This window comes from Sebastes fasciatus, chromosome 2 (genome assembly GCF_043250625.1).
Source record: "Sebastes fasciatus isolate fSebFas1 chromosome 2, fSebFas1.pri, whole genome shotgun sequence".
NCBI classification, from domain to species: domain Eukaryota; kingdom Metazoa; phylum Chordata; class Actinopteri; order Perciformes; family Sebastidae; genus Sebastes; species Sebastes fasciatus.
This window is the reverse complement of record NC_133796.1, coordinates 12,112,896-12,134,649: the sequence shown is the minus strand read 5'-3', so window position 1 is coordinate 12,134,649 and position 21,754 is coordinate 12,112,896. Positions and strand designations below refer to the sequence as shown.

The 21,754-nt window shown below is 37.5% G+C and overlaps 1 protein-coding gene across 2 annotated transcripts; it reads right to left on the bottom strand.

The window, feature by feature from the left end:
- Window positions 1-1,773: 1,773 nt before the first annotated feature.
- Window positions 1,774-20,964, bottom strand: heatr3 (HEAT repeat containing 3). Of its 2 annotated transcripts, XM_074609874.1 has the most exons (16): window positions 20,651-20,963; window positions 19,635-19,807; window positions 13,476-13,563; window positions 12,600-12,700; window positions 11,133-11,242; window positions 9,560-9,700; window positions 8,507-8,688; window positions 8,366-8,476; window positions 6,622-6,712; window positions 6,291-6,445; window positions 5,921-6,003; window positions 5,676-5,812; window positions 5,317-5,405; window positions 4,204-4,347; window positions 3,953-4,129; window positions 1,774-3,711 (listed from the first exon to the last, which is right to left on the bottom strand). In XM_074609874.1, the coding sequence occupies exons 1-16, from the start codon at window positions 20,792-20,794 to the stop codon at window positions 3,598-3,600; spliced, it is 2,040 nt and encodes a 679-aa protein (XP_074465975.1). In that variant the 5' UTR covers window positions 20,795-20,963; the 3' UTR covers window positions 1,774-3,597. The 2 variants fall into 2 exon arrangements, with proteins under 2 accessions (XP_074465975.1, XP_074465974.1); XM_074609873.1 differs by having other exon boundaries at window positions 8,366-8,688; window positions 20,651-20,964.
- Between the last annotated feature and the right edge of the window lie 790 nt (window positions 20,965-21,754).

Below are 21,754 nucleotides of genomic sequence, written 5' to 3'. Positions count from 1 at the left end.
ACCGAATAGAAATGATGGACAAGGTGTTAGGATTAATGCAATGTAAAACAATTTTATTTTTTTTGTCTATAGATTTTTTTAATATATATATATATATATATATATTTATATACAAATATGTATATATATATATATATATATATTTGTATATATATATACAAATATATATATATTTATATACAAATATATATATATGTATATATATATATATATATATACAAATATATATATTTATATACATTTATATGTATATATATATATATGTATATAAATATATATATATTTATATACATTTATATGTATATATATATATATGTATATAAATATATATATTTGTATATATATTTGTATATATATATATATACATATATATATACAAATATATATGTATATATATTTATATACAAATATATATATTTATATACATATATATGTATATATATATATATACAAATATATACATATATATTGCATTTGAGACAAGACGCCCATGATGTAAATACACAGTACATATACTAGGTTAAAACGCTTGCAGGTGACAAGAGGCAATACAAACTTATAATAGGTCTATAGCTAAGAATTATTTTCAATGTCAATTATTATCTCATCTCAACAGTCTAAAATCTAAAAATATTTAATTTACAGTGATGTAAAACATAAGCAGGAACCGAGGAACCTTTAATATACATTTTATAAACCTATAATGCACATTTTATAAGTTACTTGGCTGGAACCAGGAAATTGTGAGTATTTTTGCTTGAATCAGTTATCTTTTTATTCATCACTTATTAATTATCTAATCACTTAAGCACTAATTCCCTATATATATATATATATATATATATATATATATATATATATATATAAATATATATATATATTAAAATCTAAAGATATTTAATTTACAGTGATGTAAAACATAAGCAGGAACCAATTAACCTTTAATATACATTTTATAAACCTATAATACACATTTTATAAGTTACTTGGCTGGAACCAGGAAATTGTGAGTATTTTTGCTTGAATCAGTTATCTTTTTATTCATCACTTATTAATTATCTAATCACTTAAGCACTAATTCCAAATATATATAAATATAGGGTGCATTTGAGACAAAACGCCCATATTGTAAATACACAGTACATATTATACTAGGTCAGGGGTCAGCATCCTTTACTATGAAAAGAGCCATTTTAGGCAAAAAAAAAAAAATCTGTGTGGAGCCGCAAAATATTTGATCATTGTGATGAAGGTAACACAGTTTATAGTCTAAGTATATAGTATATAAGTCTAATGCAGCAAGGGCCAAAAAGCAAATGTACGACGGAGTACTATGTCCACATTGAGGGGAAAAACATCAGAGATTTACAGAATAAAGTCATAATATTACGAGAAAAAAGTCGTAACTTTACCAGAAAAAAAGTCGTAACATTACGAGAATAAAGTTATAATATAACAAGTATATTTGTGTTTTTATATTGATTTAACAATAATAAAAACCTTCAAGGAATTCCTTATATGTAGCAATAGTGATATTTATCATCAAACCTAAATAATGTTCAGTAGCGGTCATAACTCATCAACCTTTTAACTGACTAGAACAACATTAGGTAGAGGATTAGAAATTGAGATTGTTCATATGATGCAAAAGAAAACAAACATTCAAAGAAATAATAAAGAAATCAGTATTTATTTAAAAAAAAAAAATATGATGACATAATCTCCCTTAAATTTATCTTTGAATTTTATCATTTTTTAAATCAATGATATGCAATTTTATTAACATTTCCCTGAAAAGTTGGAACCCAGAGAAGCTGTGCCCGACTCTTACAACCCATCACAGTTCATTTTGACATTTAGGTTAATGACATTCGTGGGTGCAAGTCACTATTCAATCGTTATCATTTACTGCATTAATGAAAAGCCAATGAGTTGACTTTGTCAGTTACTCAAAGCATGATAAACTATGGATTAGGTGCAAAATAGATGGCTCTATCCTGGATTTACATAATTCAAACCTGCACAGTTGTAGAACAGGACTCTCAGTTGAAGCAGAAAGTGTTGATGCTGATTGATCATTACAAAGTTATTGATGTTAGTGACACCCAATCTATTTTCAATTTGAGCAATTATTTTATGTTACTGACAAGAATGCTTTCAGTAGAAAGTGGGCTGCCGTGGTGACTTGCAGACAGAAAAGTTCACAAAAATACCACAGAAAAAGTCACCAGTCCATGCAGAAGAGTGGAGTCTGACAGAGTGTGCAACTAATGCAGAGAGATGGGAGGTGGAGGGAGCTCGGAGAGGCAAAGGTAGAGAATATGTGTGTGTATTTCTTAAGGCTTAATGTGTCTGTCTTCATAGATTTTGATGTTATCACAACATTGGCAGTGTGCTTGCCAAACCCTGTCAGCTTAGTAAATTACTGAAATTACATTTTTAGTTTGTTTCTCTTTAAAGCTAGGGTTGGTAATCTTCAAAAAAAAAAAATATATATATATATATATTATATTTGTTGAAATTCTCATTACATCCCGACAGCAATCAATAAATCAAATGCTCTGACAAAAATAAGAAAAAGATCAGGTATCTGTGGCTGTCGCAGGACTGTAACAAGCCCGTCCAATCATTTATTTGGCCCGAATGTAACGATTGGACGGCTGGCACTGTCTGTCAATCTGCCTCTGTGCACACTGCCCGTGCAGTCGTTAAGCGACACCGGAGTCTTCCACAAGCTGCTAACTTGACAGCTGTGAGTACTAACAATAGCCATGTTTACCTTCATAATGCTATGTTTATGTTCATAATGATATTTTGGGGAAGTGACTTTGAAGGGAGACCTGAAGCGTCGGCGACACTAAGCGACTTTCTCCCCAAATTTTAGGGACGTTTGGAGCTAGTGCTGCTAACTACTTTTAATTAGAAAAGAGTTGGAAACACTGGGCTGGGTTTTTCGGTTCGATAATTTTTAAAAACCTGGCGTACTCTTGCCAGTTTCTCAAGATTACCATTAACCAAGCCAATTTCTTTCTCAACTAAATTATGATTCTACTACACAATATCCATAACACAAAAGTAGCTGATACTACAATCCTTCCTATAAAGGGCCTGTCATGTAGAACATCTCTGCCTCCCATCTCTTGTCGCAGAACTGCAAACATCAATGTTTGGCCCATTGAAACATGGGGCAAGACTAAGGGGACACATGTCAAAACCTGGTGTCAGCTCTCCACACCTGAAAAAATGTTACTCTGGGACATGAAATTATACTAATTCAAGTCTGACAACCACTTTGAGTGGAATGAAACATATCAACTAAGGAAGCAACAATTAAAAAAAAAAAGTCTCTTTACTGCAACTTACAGTAACTAATAACTAATATCAGATTTCAAACCGTCTTTCTTCACAAAAAATAAAACTTTCACACCACCAAGTAAAACAATAAATCATTATTTTTAGAGTATATTAACATTAAGCAAAAACAACTGGCATACTACCAACATAATAAATACTTGATGGTTTCACAACCACGTTGTGTTTCGTTCTTTGCTCCTGCTAGAATATCTGTCCAAACCGTACAGGTTCAACTCATCGCTGTTATTTTTTCACCACCTTCTCCAGATAACCGATGAATCTCCTCAGGTTGACTCTGATGTTGTCGAGCACACACAGCTGCGGGGGGCTGTACTTGCCTCTTCCTTCTTTACGAATCTAGTAGAAAAATAAAAATAAATTATTATTATTTATTATTGAAAGGGAAAGTTTGTCTTCTTGTTTGTTTTTTAAAACAATGGGACACATGGTTTATTAATATCCATAAAGCCATTGTAAGCAGTCCAAGAGGGAGAAACAAACATGTTTAGCAGTGAGAGGGATGGATTAACAATCCTGATAACGCATTTGAAAAATCAATAAGAACAGTGTTCAGTAAAAATAAATAAGTCTCTGGTACCTTGGCCTTGAAGACAGGTTGAAGTGCCTTCAGTGCAGGTAGCAACTGGATGTTTTTGGCAGCCGTATCTGCTTCGTCTCCATCTGCAAAAACATCAAACAAGGCGTCCAGGGCTTCTCCGTTCACAACCAGGTCGGCATCCGTTGTGGCAACTTGAAGTAAGGCGTTTCCAATCATCTGTGGGAACAGAGTTTCTTAGAGGAGGAACACAAATATTCCAAAAGAAGAAAAAAAAAAGAGAAAGATTGTACCTGAAGGGTTTCAGCAGTGCCCTTCTCTTTGGCTAATGTGCTGCCAGTGATGCCCAGAATGGCGACGGCGTTGACCCTCACGCTGACCACATCGCAGCGGGTGGCTGCTTCGCTCAGACTCATCAGCTGTTGGGGGGTCATGCACTAACAAAAACAAAAAACAGCCACACATAGTCAGCAGGGTTTAGTGTGAGCAGGCAGTGGAGTTTTAAGTTTGACAGGAATAAAAAGTTCTATGTTGCCTCTGTATGTATTCAGTCAACACTGTTAAGAAACGTGGACATAAGTTAAAGGGGCCCTCCACTAATTTTACACAAGTTCAGTTTTCTTTTCATGGGGAGTACTGCTCTAAGATAGCTTAAGAAAGTAACCTCAGCTTGAAGACTTCATCACAAAATAGGAGGTGTGGTGTTTGAAAGGTGTGGACATTTACCGAGCAGGATAAGTCTAACTAAAGATGCTATTGAGTTGCATTATGGGAAATGTAGGACCGAGCATGTTTCCCACTAGACCCACACTAGGGATGAAAACCTGACTTTGACGTTATTTTTATTTATCCTGTCTCTTGTGAAACCCGCAACTTTACAGAAGTGCAAAACTAAGTCGCTGGAGTAACCCTTTAAAACAGGGCTGGCTTAAGTCATAGGGCGCCACCTTCTGGGGGGCGCTGGTCGCCCTGTTAAAAAAAAAAAAAAAAATTGCCTTCCTCATTTTCTGCATTGAGGTAACAAATTTACAAATAAAGAAAGAAAGAAAGAAAGAAATACACATTTCACCCCTGAAACTCTCTTTCTCACACTTTTTCATCTGCCCAGCTGCACTTATTTGTTAATAAAAGTGTAAATTGTAGTGAAACTGACTAAACACTTTTAAGCTAACAATATCAGGGGGCAATTGTACATTTATATTATAATATTATAATATAATATAAGATTTTGGGGTTCTGGGGGGGTTGAACCCTAACCCTAGCCGTATAGCGGCGGGGGGAGCTCCAAATCCGAATTTCGCCTAGGGCACCAAAAGTGCTAGAGCCGGCCCTGCTTCAAAATGACCCAAAAATGCAAATGTTTAAAGTCACCAAAGAGAAGGCTGAAGCTGTGGTGTGTTCTGTACCTGAGAGATGTTTTTGGAGGCAATCATCTGTAAAAGAGACCGCATGGCGCTGATGACGGCCTCCAGGAACTCCTCATCTTTGGGTATCTCTGAAACATGAGACAGTACATTGTACTTACTAAAACGGATGTATTACATGCAATACTGCAACTCTATATACTGCTGCAAGTGATCATTCTAGGAATACACATTCATTTGTCTTCTAACGATTGTATTGTGTTTTTCACTTTTCACCACAATTTTGTTTCCAAATCTTGAATCAAAACTAGGATTTGTATTTTTGCCTATATCCACGTGTGTTTTAGTGAAAATTCAATGTGACTTATGTGCTGTATTACAATTTGACATAAATGTGAGACCTGCTGCGCCAAAAACCAGCGTGGACAGGTGCTGCGCTGCTCCCTGCAGGGCCGCTGCTCCTCCCAGAGACTCGCCGTCCATGGTGGAGAGGATGCTGTGGAGGCACGTCAGCGCCCGGGACTGCACGCGCTGCATCCTAAAGGGAAGAAGAAAAGATGGCTTTTGTAATACAGTACATAGATACCTTAAACAAATTTTGATCTGACAGTTAAGTTACAGACAGGATGAGAAGTGAGAGGATTACTTTCTGATCAGGCCTCTCCAGGAGGGATTCTGTTGGCACACGTCCATGGCTTCCTTTCTGGGGCACTCGGTCTTTTTCAGAACCTTGAATCGAGAGGAGAAAAAAAGATATTACTACAATCGTCTTTATATCATTTAGTTTCATAAAAGAGATCTCTATTAAGCTGCATAGGTTAAGTAATGTAAACTTTTCAGCCTCAGGCAGAAGATGGGTGGGGTTCACCCCATAATCAGAACCATATAATTACAGTAAAATGACAGTTTAATTACATTGACATGCTTGTCTAAACATTGTTGACACTGAGATGATCTCCTGCTTTCCTATAGCTATTGAGCAATGCCGAGGTGAGGTGAAGCAGACAGGTATTTGCCTTTTCTGGGATGCTGTGGTTCATTAAGGCCTCGTGAACCTCCGCTGACAAACACAGTGGAGACATGAGATTGGACACTGCATCACAAAGACCATCCGGACCCATGTCGCTCTCGTCGCTGCTCGACTCCTCCTCCCACTCGTCGTCAGACGGGTCTTTAAGAGGCACACATACATAGAATTGATCAGGGAAATGAGACAAAAGGCACTCAAATGAACTCATTTCATGTATCTCTTGTTATAATAGCCTTTCTGATGCACAGTGTGACAGGAAAAAATGTAGATGAAAAGTGCCTGGGGTCAGCACCGCTGTCCGTGCCCACAACACTCACCGTCAGAGCAGCACATGTTGACGATGATCTCTAAGGACGTTTGCTGGGCTGTCAGCAAGGCCGTTGCCTCCCTCAGCTCCTCCTTGTCCCTCTGGACAAAAACAAGCAGCCATGTGAGTCAACATCTATACCAAAACGATGACTGTTAGCACTGTTAGCACCCACTCTGAGAGTTCAGCTGCCCGCCACAAAGCAGAGATTTACGTCTACGGTTGTACTCAAACATGTTTGCACTTTCTAAACTGTGATGCAAGTGAAACCAGCTTCGAGGGGTGTTTCCACAGCTGTATATTTACACTGCTAAACTACAAAAACAAAATCACAGATCGAGATAACCCTCATTGCGTAACCTACAATATAACAGTTTTTTTTTTGGGAACGTCAACATGAATGTCAGCCACAATCCTGGGGGCTCTGGTTGTGACTGAGACGAGAGGGACAGCTCTGTCTCGCCGAGGTCAGGTCTGGGGACTGTCAGCGTGGGGGAAGCCAGAAGCCGGTCCCCAGCTGAACCTTGCCGAGTGTCGCTAATCTTCTCCCACCGAACCCGACAGTTTGTCTGCTCTGTCAGTCTGGATCGCACTCCAGGATGACTCATACGGCACCTTTTCACCTAGCATTAACGTGCTCCTCCGAAATACAAAACTGGATCGCTTAGTCGCCATAAACACAGACTGCCGTACACGTCACGTCCTAAAATGTACAACATTCATAACTGAGGGTGAACTAATTATGTACAAGACCCATGCCAATCCATTTTTGTCAATTATGTAATTTATCATAAATAAATTGTTACATTAGATACAGTTACATGTTAACTTGGGAGACACTGCATTTAATTTGGATTTGTATCCAAATTTTGTCCTTGAACAGATCTGGACTCTATGACCCAATCCCAATGTTCACACTCAAAGACTGTGAGGGTTTAGGTCTGTCCCACTGTCAATTGTCAAGTGCTTGAGGGCTCTCTCGCAGACGTTTTGAGCACTTTATGAACCCTTTCTGTAAGTATGCAATTCTGCAGACTTTCCCTGAGAGAATCACCCAAAATTCATTCAAACCTTTGTGAAGTTAAACGCGAGGTTACCAGGGGAAAAGAGGTAAACAAAGAGGACGGCACACGGGTAACCTTTTCAGCCTGGCATATTACATTTAGACAGAAACACTACATTAACATTAAGGATTTAAGTTGGAACATAAGGAATGCAAGCATTAGGCTATATTACACGCCTGATTTATTCATCAACCATTTCTTTTATGTTTGCTTAATGATGCCGTTTTTACAAAAATTTGTAAATTGATTATTTGACAATTAATGAGCCTGAGAGGCGTTCAAATCAGGCGGTAAAAGTGTAAAATCATGGACTACAATCATTTTCTATCCAAAATGCCCTCCCTCATGCACGGAATCAGCCAACAGCAGGCCTCCAATGGTGTCTTGTCATCATGGCTGCTTCACAGCTTCATGCACACCTTGTCTTAATTACTAGCCATCCTGCATTTTATCCATTATATATGCCTCAACATATTGTAGCATACAAGAGGAAAAGCTTCCACAAGATATTTCACTTGTTTACAACCGGTTTAATCAGTGATTTATGTGTGTGTATGTTTTGTTATTCATTGTCTTTTCAAAATAGTGTTAATATGTTGTGTTTGAGAGTGTCATTTATTACAGTGAGCTCACAACCTGCATGAAGAGGAACAGCAGCATGTAGAGTACTTTATGAGAGACACCACTTACAGGTAAAAGGTCAGAGAAGTCGTTATCAACCCTCCGAGCTTTCCCATTCCTCTTCTGTTTAGGTGCCTCCTCCTCCTCGTCCATCTCCGCCGCAGCGAGCTCCGCTGTCGCCTGCTCCGCTGTCGCCTGCTCCGCTGTCGCCTGCTCTTCTACGTCTGCCGCAGCTGGTTTATTTCTGTGACGAACCTCTTCTGCTTGTCTGAGTTCAGGTATCAGTGTACCTGTGTCCAGATCCAGGCACTGTGACAAGGTGGCCACCACAGCGTTCAAGGTCTGGGCCTGACGGGCAGCGGGCAGACTGCCCTTCATGTTCCACAGTGTCCCTGAGTGACACAGCAGGCGGAGTTAGAGCTCAGGAAGAGCTATTAAAAACATTATAAGCACAAAATATTAGGGGGGGGTCGATTCACCTATGGATCTCGATTTTTTTAATGATTTTTAAATCCATTTTTTAATGCCAGAATCGATATATTTGCTTCATTTGAGTCTTTGCGGAGGTAAAAGGAAGTTATCGTCTTTATTGTTGTAGTCTGCGTAACGTGATGTCATATCCGCTCCGTATCTGTCAACCAAAACAAACTGCGCCGGCCGCAACGAAAGTAGAAGTACAAAACGGCAGAGGGTCCGCATGGATACGACTTGAACCCTCACATTTTAAATCCAAAGTGGTAAAAACTACACATACAGGATGAAAACACTTTGGGTTTCACACATTGCAGGAAAAGCAGAGCTAGACATCATGGACAGGAAACGTTATCGTATTGCGGTAACGTGCGGTCAAGCCAGCAGTCACTCGAATCTGCGTGGTCAAATCGGCCGACGCTATAACTGTAGAGCACCCATATACTGACATTTATATTAAATATAGTCAAACGGCGCTGACCATGGATGGATAAAGAGAACGGAGCTGACGGGGAAAGCTAGCGACAGACTTGGTCCCTAGAAGTGTATGATTCAACTTTTTCCCACGGCCTAGTGTTAAAAAAGTTAACAAAAATCGCACACACCAAAGTATCGTGATAGTATTGAATCGGGAGATGGGTGTATCATCTCAGCCCTACAAAATATACGGACCGTAGCGTTTGTTCCTTACATTTATAAGCAGCTTCTGTACACAGAGGATTATTAAAATGTCACTTTCAACTTAGATATTAAATGACAGTTTTGAACAATAAATACACAAACAAATTGTACCTGCAGCCAATGTCCTGAGGAGAGTGTGTGCCATGTCGGGCTGAGACGTCAGCAACACGTTCTCCACGACTCCAAGCACAGCGGCGTTCACGCTACACAGCAGCTCTGGGTTGTCCTCGGTCACAGTGTGTAAACAGTGTGCTGGCCCAAACACAAAGAGGAGACACTCACAAACTGTTTTCTCACACTTCAGAAACCCAATTAGTGAGAGGTCAGGCTTGACAAAGGCCTTTGTTACCAGCAATAATATTAAGATATCTGAAAGCCCTGTTTGGAAGGACAGCATTTGTACAGTAATAGCTATTATAGGACATTTGTAAAGTGTGTAATGTCAATGACCAGTTCACTCGTCGTATGTCATTTCTGTCGTCGGCCTCATACATTACAGAGCTGGGAGTGGAAGCTCCATTTACACATCGTCATCACAGCAAAAAGGTTTGCCATGTCCCACATAACTTCTATGAATATTAACAATAATATCCTCTGCAACATGTGGCCATGAGTTTAGCCTTTGTTATTTACCTAAAGATAAAAATATGGCATCCTGTTTTCATAAATTCACCTGATGTCTTTGTGAGCCTGTAGTTATTATTGACTGGACTTGGTCTTAAATTAATAGTTTTTTTAAGGAAATACACTCACACCCTTTGGAGGGTTAAATGAAACGATCGATACCAAACTCAAGCCGGTACCTTCGATGTTAAGCTAGAGCCTTCTCTCCCATGTCTAATTTTAAATATAATATAGCTGATCTCACAGTACCATTGCTGTCATCATTAACCTGTATTTGTATGTATTTTGTCTGACGATGTCTTTATCATAAAATAAGGATTTTATTAGCAGCTTGGTAATGCATGCTGGTCAACAGGAATTTATGAGCCGAGATTTTTTGTCTGACAAAAGAAACGAGTAAATGAGAACAACTATATTGTGAATTCAGATGCATTAAAACCGTCTCTCCCTCTCTCATTAACTACAAATATGAAAAACTAGTTTTGCTCTGCATTTGTGTAGACAAAGCCAAAAACAAATAAAAATGCATCAATTGTGAATAAATGTAAGTTAATACAAGTTAATTTCACTGACTGGTGTTCCTATTATTTTGTCCACCCCATTTCTATCAATGAGGGTAGACTAAATAACAGAAACACCTCTCTGTATAATGCAATACAGTTCAACAGCAACAGAAACTACATCCTCCAAAATACTGCACAGTTAAATCAACATTGAAAAACTGGACGTTCATGATGTTCATGACGGTACAATTCATTGCAGGACTTTTGCATTACACTGTATTTTTTTTTAGCGTAAATGAATTTCACATAAAAAGAACAGCTCCATTGCCCTATTAGAGGTCAAAACCTCCACAGGGAGCCTTTAATGTTAGCAGGGATCTAAATGTCAGTACATTCACTATAATGACAACAGGACCTGAACCAGCAGTAATGGAATATTTATTTAATATGTGGACAAAAACTGAATAATATATCTTGGCCAGCTAGGTTGCACACACATACACACCTTTATAAATCTATTATGACTACAAATTAAGAGTTTATTAAAGTACACCTACCGGCAGATATGGCCAGCTCTACGTTGTGTGGGTGTCTCTCCAGACACTGGACGACCACGTCCAGGAGACCCGCTTTGTTGAACACAGACAGCGACTGGCTGCTGCTCTCACTGGAAGGACGCAACACAATAAGACAGACAGATGTAAGACAAGTAAGAAATGCACACACAGAAAGACATCATGTATCATCTTTGCGTGAATAATTGCGGATAATGGCAGCATGTTCTTCTGCAAAACAAATAGTCCTACTGGTGACCCTCACGTGCTTATAGCAGGTGAACAACTGCAGGTTGTGAGGGAATTCAAATATCTTGAGGTGTTAAATGACTAACTTCTACTTTAAATCACATGTTTAAAAAAAACAACTGTAAAAGGGTCCAGTTCAATCTTGCCAATATCTGTTTATTAGAAATCACTTGTCTAGAGAGGCTGCCAAGATATTTCCACAGTCTATGATGTTTACTCATCTGTACTACTGTTTAACAAGCTGGTCACAGGCCATAGTACGCTGAAACCACCAGAATCACTATACAAACAAGCAACCAAAACACTAGATAAAAAAAAATCAAAGCACTTCACTGCCCAATCCTAAAAAAGTATCAGATTTTAAGATGGGATGACCTAATAAAATATGTGAACTTGTGCTTGGAATACAAAGTCATCCATAACTTAGCTCCACCATCACTTGTAGCCTCTATCAACAGAAGAACCGATACTAATCGTATAGCTAGGGGGTGTATAAGAGGAGAAAAGTGTCTTTAGCCAGTTACCCTGGTCTGTCAGAGGTTCAAGAGAGAGGAATATAATTCCAATTCCCATCAGAACACTAAACAACTGAACTATAGATCTTTTAGTAACCAATTAAAACAATGTATGATTAACACATACACATGTCAACACTAAGCTCTCTTTTTGCTGCTTCTATCTATATGTCCTGCTTGTTTGCAATTTTATATGTATAAATGTCACTACTGTTTCTGCTGCTTTTAACAACTGTGTGTCCTTTTCCAACTTTTAAACTGCATGTCCTGCTTTATGTTTTTGTTCTGATGTATTTCAGTTCTGATCCCTTCTGTAACACCGTGGCCAGGGACCGCAGATGAAAAATAGCCTTTCGGCCGATTCTGGCATTTTTAAACACTAAACATTGTCAAAATATAAGAAGAACTAAAGAGTGCAATTTTCTGGACTGGCGAAGAAAATCGAAGCACGGTGAAGTATATAATGATGATGTATCTTTACTTCAGCAGTAGACACCTACTAGCCTCATGAGCTGCTTACTAGCCACAAGCAAAAAACTGGTAGTACAGGGCAGCTCTTAGGGGACAAACTGCATGTAGCTTAGAATGAGTTGTAGGGCGTCAGAGAGACAGCGTGCATGCTCCGTAAAAACATCCCTCGATATAAACAAAAAGGATGAAAACACACTACTGCCTGTCAACCAGCTTGCACAACCTCTTGGCTCACCATAGATTCCACAATAGGTTCACAGCCTCATTGGCGACATCCTCCACTGCATTCTTCTGGTCTTTCATCGCCACAGCGGCGCTCTCAAAACCAGCACAGCTCTGAAGAGAAAACAACAAAAACACACGTGAAGCAGGCATGAACTTCATCATCCATCCTAATATAAGATAAGATGAACCTTTATTAATCCCCGGGGGGAAATTCAGGTGTCAATATGTTCAAAGTGTTAACTCGGTATAATATAGCTCAGTTTGAAAAAGTGTGCGATTACATTTCAAATGAATTCAGTCCAAAACTGTTGATGGTTTGAGACGAGGGTTTCACAATTAATCGAAATTTTATTTAAAATCGCAATATGGCCTACTGCAATTATCAAATCGCAGGATGAGGAGGAAATTGCAATACTTGTTAAAAGGTGAAATGCGTGTCAAAATATGATTTTAAATGAAATATATTGTCATGCTGCAGAGATGTCGTGGCCTACACATCATATTCTACATACTTAAGAAAACCTCTTTGTTTTGTTCAAATCCCCGCAAAAATTAAACCATTTTAAGATTTTTTTCAACGAAGATGAGAATGATGTAAAAATGATCATTCCCTCTAATACCGCAAATCAACCTCAGTCAAAATAATCTTATTTTTTTCAAAATCGTGCAGCCCCGTTCAAGAAACCCATTGACCTCACCCATTGGTCAACAGTGAGCTTGAATCTGATGCCAGAAGTCTATTTATTGGTGTGTTGGGTGCAGAGATGGTCCCCAATTGTGGATGTCTTTGCTCTGACTGCTGAGGATATGGTAGCACGCTGTAACAGCTGCTGATGAGGAGGAACTCAAGTGATGCGGTGAGCTAAAAGCAGCGGCGGAGTCTCACCTCTCTAAGCAGTGCTGTCAGAGGAGTCATGACGTCGTGCTTCACCATGTCCTCGCACACCTCCTGACCTCCACATGCACTCAGATTCCTGTCAGGGAGAGACACACACTCATCGTTCAGTCGGAGGAGATTCGCTGTCAAAGATGCTGCTTGTGTTTGTGTGCTTGTGTAAGAGAGGGAGAGTCGCCTGGGGGAGTCCTGTGAGTGACTGTCTTATTTTAATATCCAGAACATGAACCCTGATTTTAAGTTTACAAGAAGGCAATAGTCAGGACGGGTGTTGAGGTCACACTCTGATACAAAAACAAGTGTTGACTGTGAAAAGGATGATGGTGATGACGACATTGTCAAATGTCATCACCGCTGACGGATTTTTGTTTGTTTTTTGGGGTAGTTTAGGGATGGTTATTTGGGGTGAAACAAATTTAACATGTGAATATGATCAAATTCCCACATAAATAAACAGAATTAAGTGTATAACTGTATGTAACATGTCATAGGAGTAATAACATAAGTCATCAAATCACTAAAAAACAAACAGCACCTTCCTTCTTCTCACAACCAGACCAACTGTAGACGTAAATAGACAAAATACTTCTGTACCCATTACCCATAATGCTGTATGATACCACACTAAATGTAACTTTTATGACAGTGGGAAAAACTGAAATTAACCACATTAAAAAAATAAATAAATAGCATAATTGATTGAAATAATTCTGTTACAATATTTATTTTTCCTTAAGGTTTCTGTTTAAATATTGTAAAAAATAAGATATAAGAGATTGGACACTTTATTGTTATGGCTGTGAGACTCAAATATGTACATATCATTACATGGTTTGGCATCACTGAAAAAAGTATTGTAGCCTACTGTCTTTGCCATCAACTTCAAGCTGTCCAAATACAGTAAAACAATATAGTAAACAACAATTTTACAATATATAATCACGCGGACTGAGCCCGGTATCACCTGTATATATATATATAGGCTATCAGTGGTGGAAGAAGTATTCAGATTCTTTAGTTCAGTAAAAGTACTACCCACACTGAGAAAGTAATCCAAAAAGTCCTGCATTCAAAACCTCACTTAAGTATTATCAACAGTAAAATTGTCCTCATCAGTGTTTTACTATTAAGATGTTTTTGGATCAATATCACATAATTGTAATCTGAAAAGTAACTAAAGCTGTCAGATAATAGAGTAAAAAGTACAATATTTGCCTCTCTCTATTTGTAAATTAACACACACAAAAATAAGAGCATCCTGCTTTGCTAGCTAGGCTTTATGGTATTAACTGTATCAGCAGGCTTAGACTGCAACAAGGAGATGACATATGACTAAGCCAGCCAGCAAGCAATCAACCCAATAACACATTGAAGTCCAGCTGTATTTATAGGGCTCCAGGTGGACCTCGTCTCACTGAGGGTGGCCACTTGTCTTCTCTGGCTATTACCATGTCTGACACACTTTCCCTCTCTTAGTCACTAGCCAGATACAGTTTTCAGATTTTAAATTGCTTTAATTTTCAAATTATTGGCTTTTATATTGGCTGAGGCTGCCCCTTGGAATTGTGGGTAACACTGTGTAAAATGGATGTATTAAGAATTCTCGTGACATTATTCATAAAAGCTGAACTTTTATCAGTTGTAAGCTGATTTGCAGGTGGGCTGCAAGCTTAAATCACATTTATTCTAGCCACTGGTGTCCACTGTAGTATTGTTTAATTGTTTTGTCTGCTGGAAACACGAGCCATCACGTTGTTTGGTCGTTTTGTTGTTTTTTAATGTGGTCTCTGAGCAGGTGGAATAGAACCCTCATCAACACTGCACCAGGAGTCAGAGGGAAATGAGCTGCAATACCATTTACAGCCACATGACAGTGTCAATGGGCTGGTGGCGCTGTTTCAACATTTAGGCTGCTGGTGAGGGAGTAAAGCACCTCTGTGCAGAAAAAGTCCCCTATGTGTGAGTAAATCCACTTCAGCGGGACAGATGTCAGGAGATTTGATGGTGATTGTCATCAACTCATTTCAAGAATGATTCCTGAACCACTCCTGAACAAATTTTTTCTTTATTACAGGGAGCATTATCTTGTAATACATAAATACATTCAGTAATATCTGTCAGTGATATGCTGGAGAGTATAAAGGACGGAACCTGACAAAATAAAACTAAATTAAATTAAAAAAATTACTCGATAAATACATAGATATGTCATTACATGTGGTAAACATAATATTAAAAAATAAATGTAGCCATTAATTATTAATTAATTAATTAAATGTATGATAAAAATGAATAAATGCTTATAAATAAAACATAAATTGATGTTTCTGTTTTAATTTGCTGATACTGCATGTGCATATGCGCATGGGCAGTATGCATTTCTCTTATGTGCAGCTGCTCTAACCATTCGGCCACGATGAAAAATGTGCAAAGTGACGCTAGAAGTGTGGTGTAACCTGAGGCGAGACTAAAGTCTCTGTTTATATATGGGTCAGCCAAAAAAGTGACAGCTTTATCAATCAAGTTTGGCATCATAACATGTGAATTGAAAAATAAACAAACAAATTTGTAAAATCACTCAGCATGAAAGAAGAGAACCTGAAAAAGTTATGTCGACCTGCAAATTAATAAGGAATTTGACTACAGACTCAAATGTCCCAGGGAGGAAGAATAGATTTTTGTAATGTACAATTCATACTAAAACAAAATGACATTTTGAATTCTCAGATCTCGCACCCACTGAAGGGTGTTTTTTAATCTCTGAAACATCAAGTAAGACAACGGGTTTGAGACCTGTGCTTGTTTACATTCAATGAATTCTTTTGTTAATTATTATTATTTCAAGGCCAGGTTGCAAGAAATAAAAAAAAAAAACAACAACATAATATAGGGTACAGATCCAATGGCCATGACAACTCGGTCTTCAAATAGAGAGCATATAAGTATGTCAAAGTGTTTAAAAATTTGTTTTATGTCAAACCCTACAAAAATGTATATATATATATATATATATATATATATATATATAGGCTATCAGTGGTGGAAAAAGTATTCAGATTATTTACATAAGTAAAAGTACTACCCACACTATGAAAATAATCCATAATATCCTGCATTCAAAACCTCACTTAAGTAAAAGTATACAAGTATTATCAACAGTAAAATGGTCCCCGTCAGTGTTTTACTATTAAGATGTTTTTGGATCAATATTACATAATTGTAATCTAAACAGTAACTAAAGCTGTCAGATAATAGAGTAAAAAGTACAATATTTGCCTCTCTCTATTTGTAAATAAACACACACACAAAATAAGAGCATCCTGCTTTGCTAGCTAGACTTTATGGTCTTAACAGTAAGATTACACACAGGCTTAGACCGCAACAAGGATGACATATGACTAAGCCAGCCAGCAAGCAATCAACCCAATAACACATTGAAGTCCAGCTGTATTTATAGGGCTCCATGTGGATCTCGTCTCACTGAGGGTGGCCACTTGTCTTCTCTGGCTATTACCATGTCTGACACACTTTCCCTCTCATAGTCACTAGCCAGATACAGTTTTCAGATTTTAAATTGCTTTAATTTTCAAATTATTGGCTTTTATATTGGCTGAGGCTGCCCCTTGGAATTATGGGTAACACTGTGTAAAATGGATGAATTAAGAATTCTCGTGACATAATTCATAAACTTTTATCAGTTGTAAGCTGATTGGTGAGGTGGGCTGCAAGCTTAAATCACATTTATTCTAGCCACTGGTGTCCATTGTAGTACTGTTTAATTGTTTTGTCTGCTGGAAACACGAGCCATCACGTTGTTTGGTCGTTTTGTTGTTTTTTAATGTGGTCTCTGAGCAGGTGGAATAGAACCCTCATCAACACTGCACCAGGAGTCAGAGGGAAATGAGCTGCAATACCATTTACAGCCACATCACAGTGTCAATGGGCTGGTGGCGCTGTTTCAACATTTAGGCTGCTGGTGAGGGAGTAAAGCACTTCTGTGCAGAAAAAAATTAATGTAGCCATTAATTAATTAATTAATTAAATTTATGAAAAAATTAAGAAAGGTATATAAATAAAACAGATTGATGTTTGTTTTAATTTGCTTCTTTATTTATTTATCTTTGTATTGATTCCCTTATTTATCTACTCTTCTGTTTAATTTTTTTTTTACGACTACAATTAATGACATATTATTCGTCAATTAATTTATTCAATTATTTTTGATTTTTTGCAAGTTCCTTCCTCCATAGAAGAGGGCTGAAAAGTGAATAAATAGCATTTTCAGTCACTGGAAAAAAATCATTAGAAGTTCAAATGTATTTATTTTTTATACAAAAGGCATGGCGATAGTGTTTTTCTGAAAAAACTTAAGTACTTCAAATTTACATTTCAGTACTTCAGCAAATAAAGCTTAGTTACATTTCACCACTGCTCTTAACAGTTTATTATAACAAGAACTATTGGCATGCAGTATAATCTGCCATCCTACCTGCTGCTGTTGTTTGATCACCATCGGACAGAAACCCATTTAAAAGGTCAACTAAATGTGTTGAATGCATGCATTTCCTTCCTCATTAAACACTATTAAATGTCTAAAATTGTTCACATCCAACAATTGACTTCTTAGCAATAAACGGTCTTTGTTTACGTGGGCCTGCCATGGTGCTGCCGCAGGGAACTGTGGGACGGCATTATCTCCTTTCCTTTGGTAAAGGATGGTCCAGTGTCTCCCTATGCTAAAGGAGATGAGAAAGGACGCATCAAAGCACCTTTCCTTAGCATTAAGAGAATTCGACTAATGATCAAAAACTCTATGGGGTACCTGCTGGTAGTGTGCATGCTGGCTTACACTTGAATACAACAGAGACGGTGTTTATGTTATTAGTAACGCCTGTGCTTTTCCTACCATGACGGGGCAAACGCTGTGAAAAAGGCCGATCCTCACAAGTCCTCCTTGCATCTCCTTCGCATCACATCGAGAGAGGAGGAGGAGGAGCAGAGAAGAGATGCAAGTGAAGGAGATTACGAGGAATGTGCTAGTACATGTGCTTCAGCAACACACTAAATACCAACTTGTTCACTTACTGTTACACACTGAAGAAAGTTATCACCCTGCAGCTAACATATGAAACAAGTTTATCTTTTTATATAAAGCCGCCACTTCTAGGGGGTCCTCACTTCATTCCTAGCTGTTTCTGGCACCCAGGCAACTTGGTAGTAGTAGTCCTCAAAGTGTGCACATACTGTAACTGGGCTGATGACCAAAGGAAATAGCTTGAAGTTAAAAGAAATAGCATTACATTGACTTCTTTTTCTCACTTTATATTAGAGGGTTCCTGCTTGCGCTGTCCCGAATACAATTATTTGGGCTTTGAAGCTTCAGTGAGTAAAATCTGAAGGTATTCAAGGCTTTGTGGCGCAGCGCGGCAAAGCAGGCTGATATTTTCTTCTGTCTGTCTCCATTTCTACCGTTTCAGTGCCGCTGCCGCACAACTGCACACACATGCACCTCTACACTCAACAAACAGCGATATTCGTCTGAGAATAACTAATAATAATGAATGTTGAATATGAATCATGAATAATGTATTCCTTATTTCATGGGCTATTTTGGGATTTATACATTATTATTATTATATACTTATATATAAACAAAAAAAACCTAAGCATTCGAATACTGATTTGGAGTTCAAATACCATGGCAACGGTTGAAGCTTCGAAGCATTCGGGTCAACCCTAGTTCCTGCATTTATTGGACATCATATGTACCTTGATGTTTTCTGCTGTGACATCTAAGACATGTCTGCTGTGAAAAAAAGTCTATTCAAGAGCCTCTTTGTTACTTTCAAAGATTTGTTGAATGTGGTGACTGAAAGTTTGCATGTTTCAGGATGAAAGGGACACCGATGACGTCAGCGTGTCACGTCCACCTGTCAGAGCGTTCCTGAATTTACAGACATCAACACACCGTGCTTCACCTATTGTCAGGATCACAAACTCTTTCTCCCCCCACCAACTTATCATTGGTATGATCTCCCTGTCTCAGACTGACCTGTTGAGAATGATCGGTCTGCCACTCTTGTGTGAGACCTGGTTTTGTTGGTGCAGTCCACACCACACACCACACACCACTGCACTGTACTGACTCACCTGAGTGCTCCAGCGGCAGTCTCCCTGACAGCCAGGCTCTTGTCCAGCAGCATGGGCCCAAGGCGCCTCACGGCATCCCTCTGGAGGAAACCTGGGATGGTCTGACTCTGCTGCACCACCCGAGAAATGCTGGCACATGCAAACTCTCGCACATCTGCACTGGGACTCTGCAACTATTGAAACATAAACAAAAAAACATGACACCAACTATTATAATGGTATTATAATGCTATAATGGAATACTATGAGAAAAAAGTCGTAATATTACAAAAATAAAGTCATAACTTTACGAGAAAAAAAGAAAAATAACACGTAAAATGACTAATTTATAATATGACTTTATTCTCATAACACTACAACTTTTTTCTTGTAAACCTTTGACTTTATTCTCATAATATTACGACTTTTTTCTCGTACACTTATGACTTTATTCTCATAATATTACAAAAAAATTCTTGTAAACCTATGTCTTTAATTTCGTAATATTATGACTTTTTTTCTCATAAACCTATGACTTTATTCTCATAATATTATGAGTTTATTCTCATAACATTACGTCTTTTTTCTCGTAAACCTATGACTTTATTCTCATAATATTATGAGTTTATTCTCATAACATTACGTCTTTTTTCTCGTAAACCTACGACTTTATTCTCATAATATTATGAGTTTATTCTCATAACATTACGTCTTTTTTCTCGTAAACCTATGACTTTATTCTCGTAATATTATGATTTTTATTCTCGTAATATTATGATTTAATTCTCCAAATCTCAGATTAATTTATTTTCCGTCAATGTGGCCCTAATACTCCATCATACCGTCGTACATTAGACTTACAACAATGATAAATACAAATAAAAATGTAAACAAAAAACAGTTCATTCATTTCCATTTTAAAAAAGAGGTGCTAAAGCTGCAGGTTGCTTAGAGACCCCTCCTCTATGCAATGACATAACAACAGTTAAACAGCTTAAACAGGGAGTTATTTTAGTGACAGAATATAATGATCATACTTTCTCCAGCAGCTCCGCAGCTGGACAGGCGTCATCATCACCATGCTCCTCTTCCTCAGCTTCTTCTTCCTTCACAGCATTCACCGGTAAACCAACAGCGTTGAACTGTGGACGTTTAAACTTAGTGGTTTTACTTTTACCCATTTCAGTCTCTAGTAAAGTGCCAACTGAGCATGTAACGTGATGTTTCCCTTATACACTCAGGTTTAGCGACCAAACACTAAAAACACACGCTCAAACTGCAGCCCGGTGTTGGAGAAGAGTTGGAGGCCATGTGGAAGTAGGGCTCTCATGCCGTAAAAGCGATGGTTGCTAACAGAAAGCAGAGACGCTGTCGCAAAACACCGACGTAAAACTGTATCAAGATTTATTTATTTGTTTGTTTGTTTATTTATTTGTTTGTTTGCAAGAGACAGTTCATCAGTAAACTCCTTTTATACTATATTAAAGATACTGATTTTAAAATATATTCGACTGATTGAAAACATAAAACTGAAAAATTCTAAATTGATAAAAAAATTGATTATTTAGACATTTAAAATGTATTCCAATTGTTTAACAGTTTATTAATAGGAAGACTGGAGTAGAGAGCTAAGAGGAAATTGTGAATTTTTTTAAGAGAATTTGTTACATAGGCTTTATTTCTACAAATTGTGTTAAAAATACACTCTGCCCATATTTCAACCCCACTACTCATTTTTCTCTTGCTTGATATTCTGATATTTTCACAAATTTACTGGTGCACAAATTATCTTGTGTATTGTATTAAAAAGGCAGTATATTGATATACTGTACAGAAGTGTATTGCTGCCACACCAGGAAAAAAAATTATCAGTTTATTTATTTCCTAACATTTTATTTGTTGTGTAATTTATTTTATATTATTTGTATACCGTGAAATATATTTACAATTTTTTTTTATATAAAATCGGAGAATGTTTATGTAACTACTGAATTGAATTTTCTAAATAAAGAGAAAAAAGTACAAGACATTTCCAAGCAGACACTCAGTACCATAGACATTTCAATTTTATTCTAATTGTTTAACACTCCTTTTCTTTTTTATTAATATTTTTTATTTGTTGCATAATTTATTTTATTTTT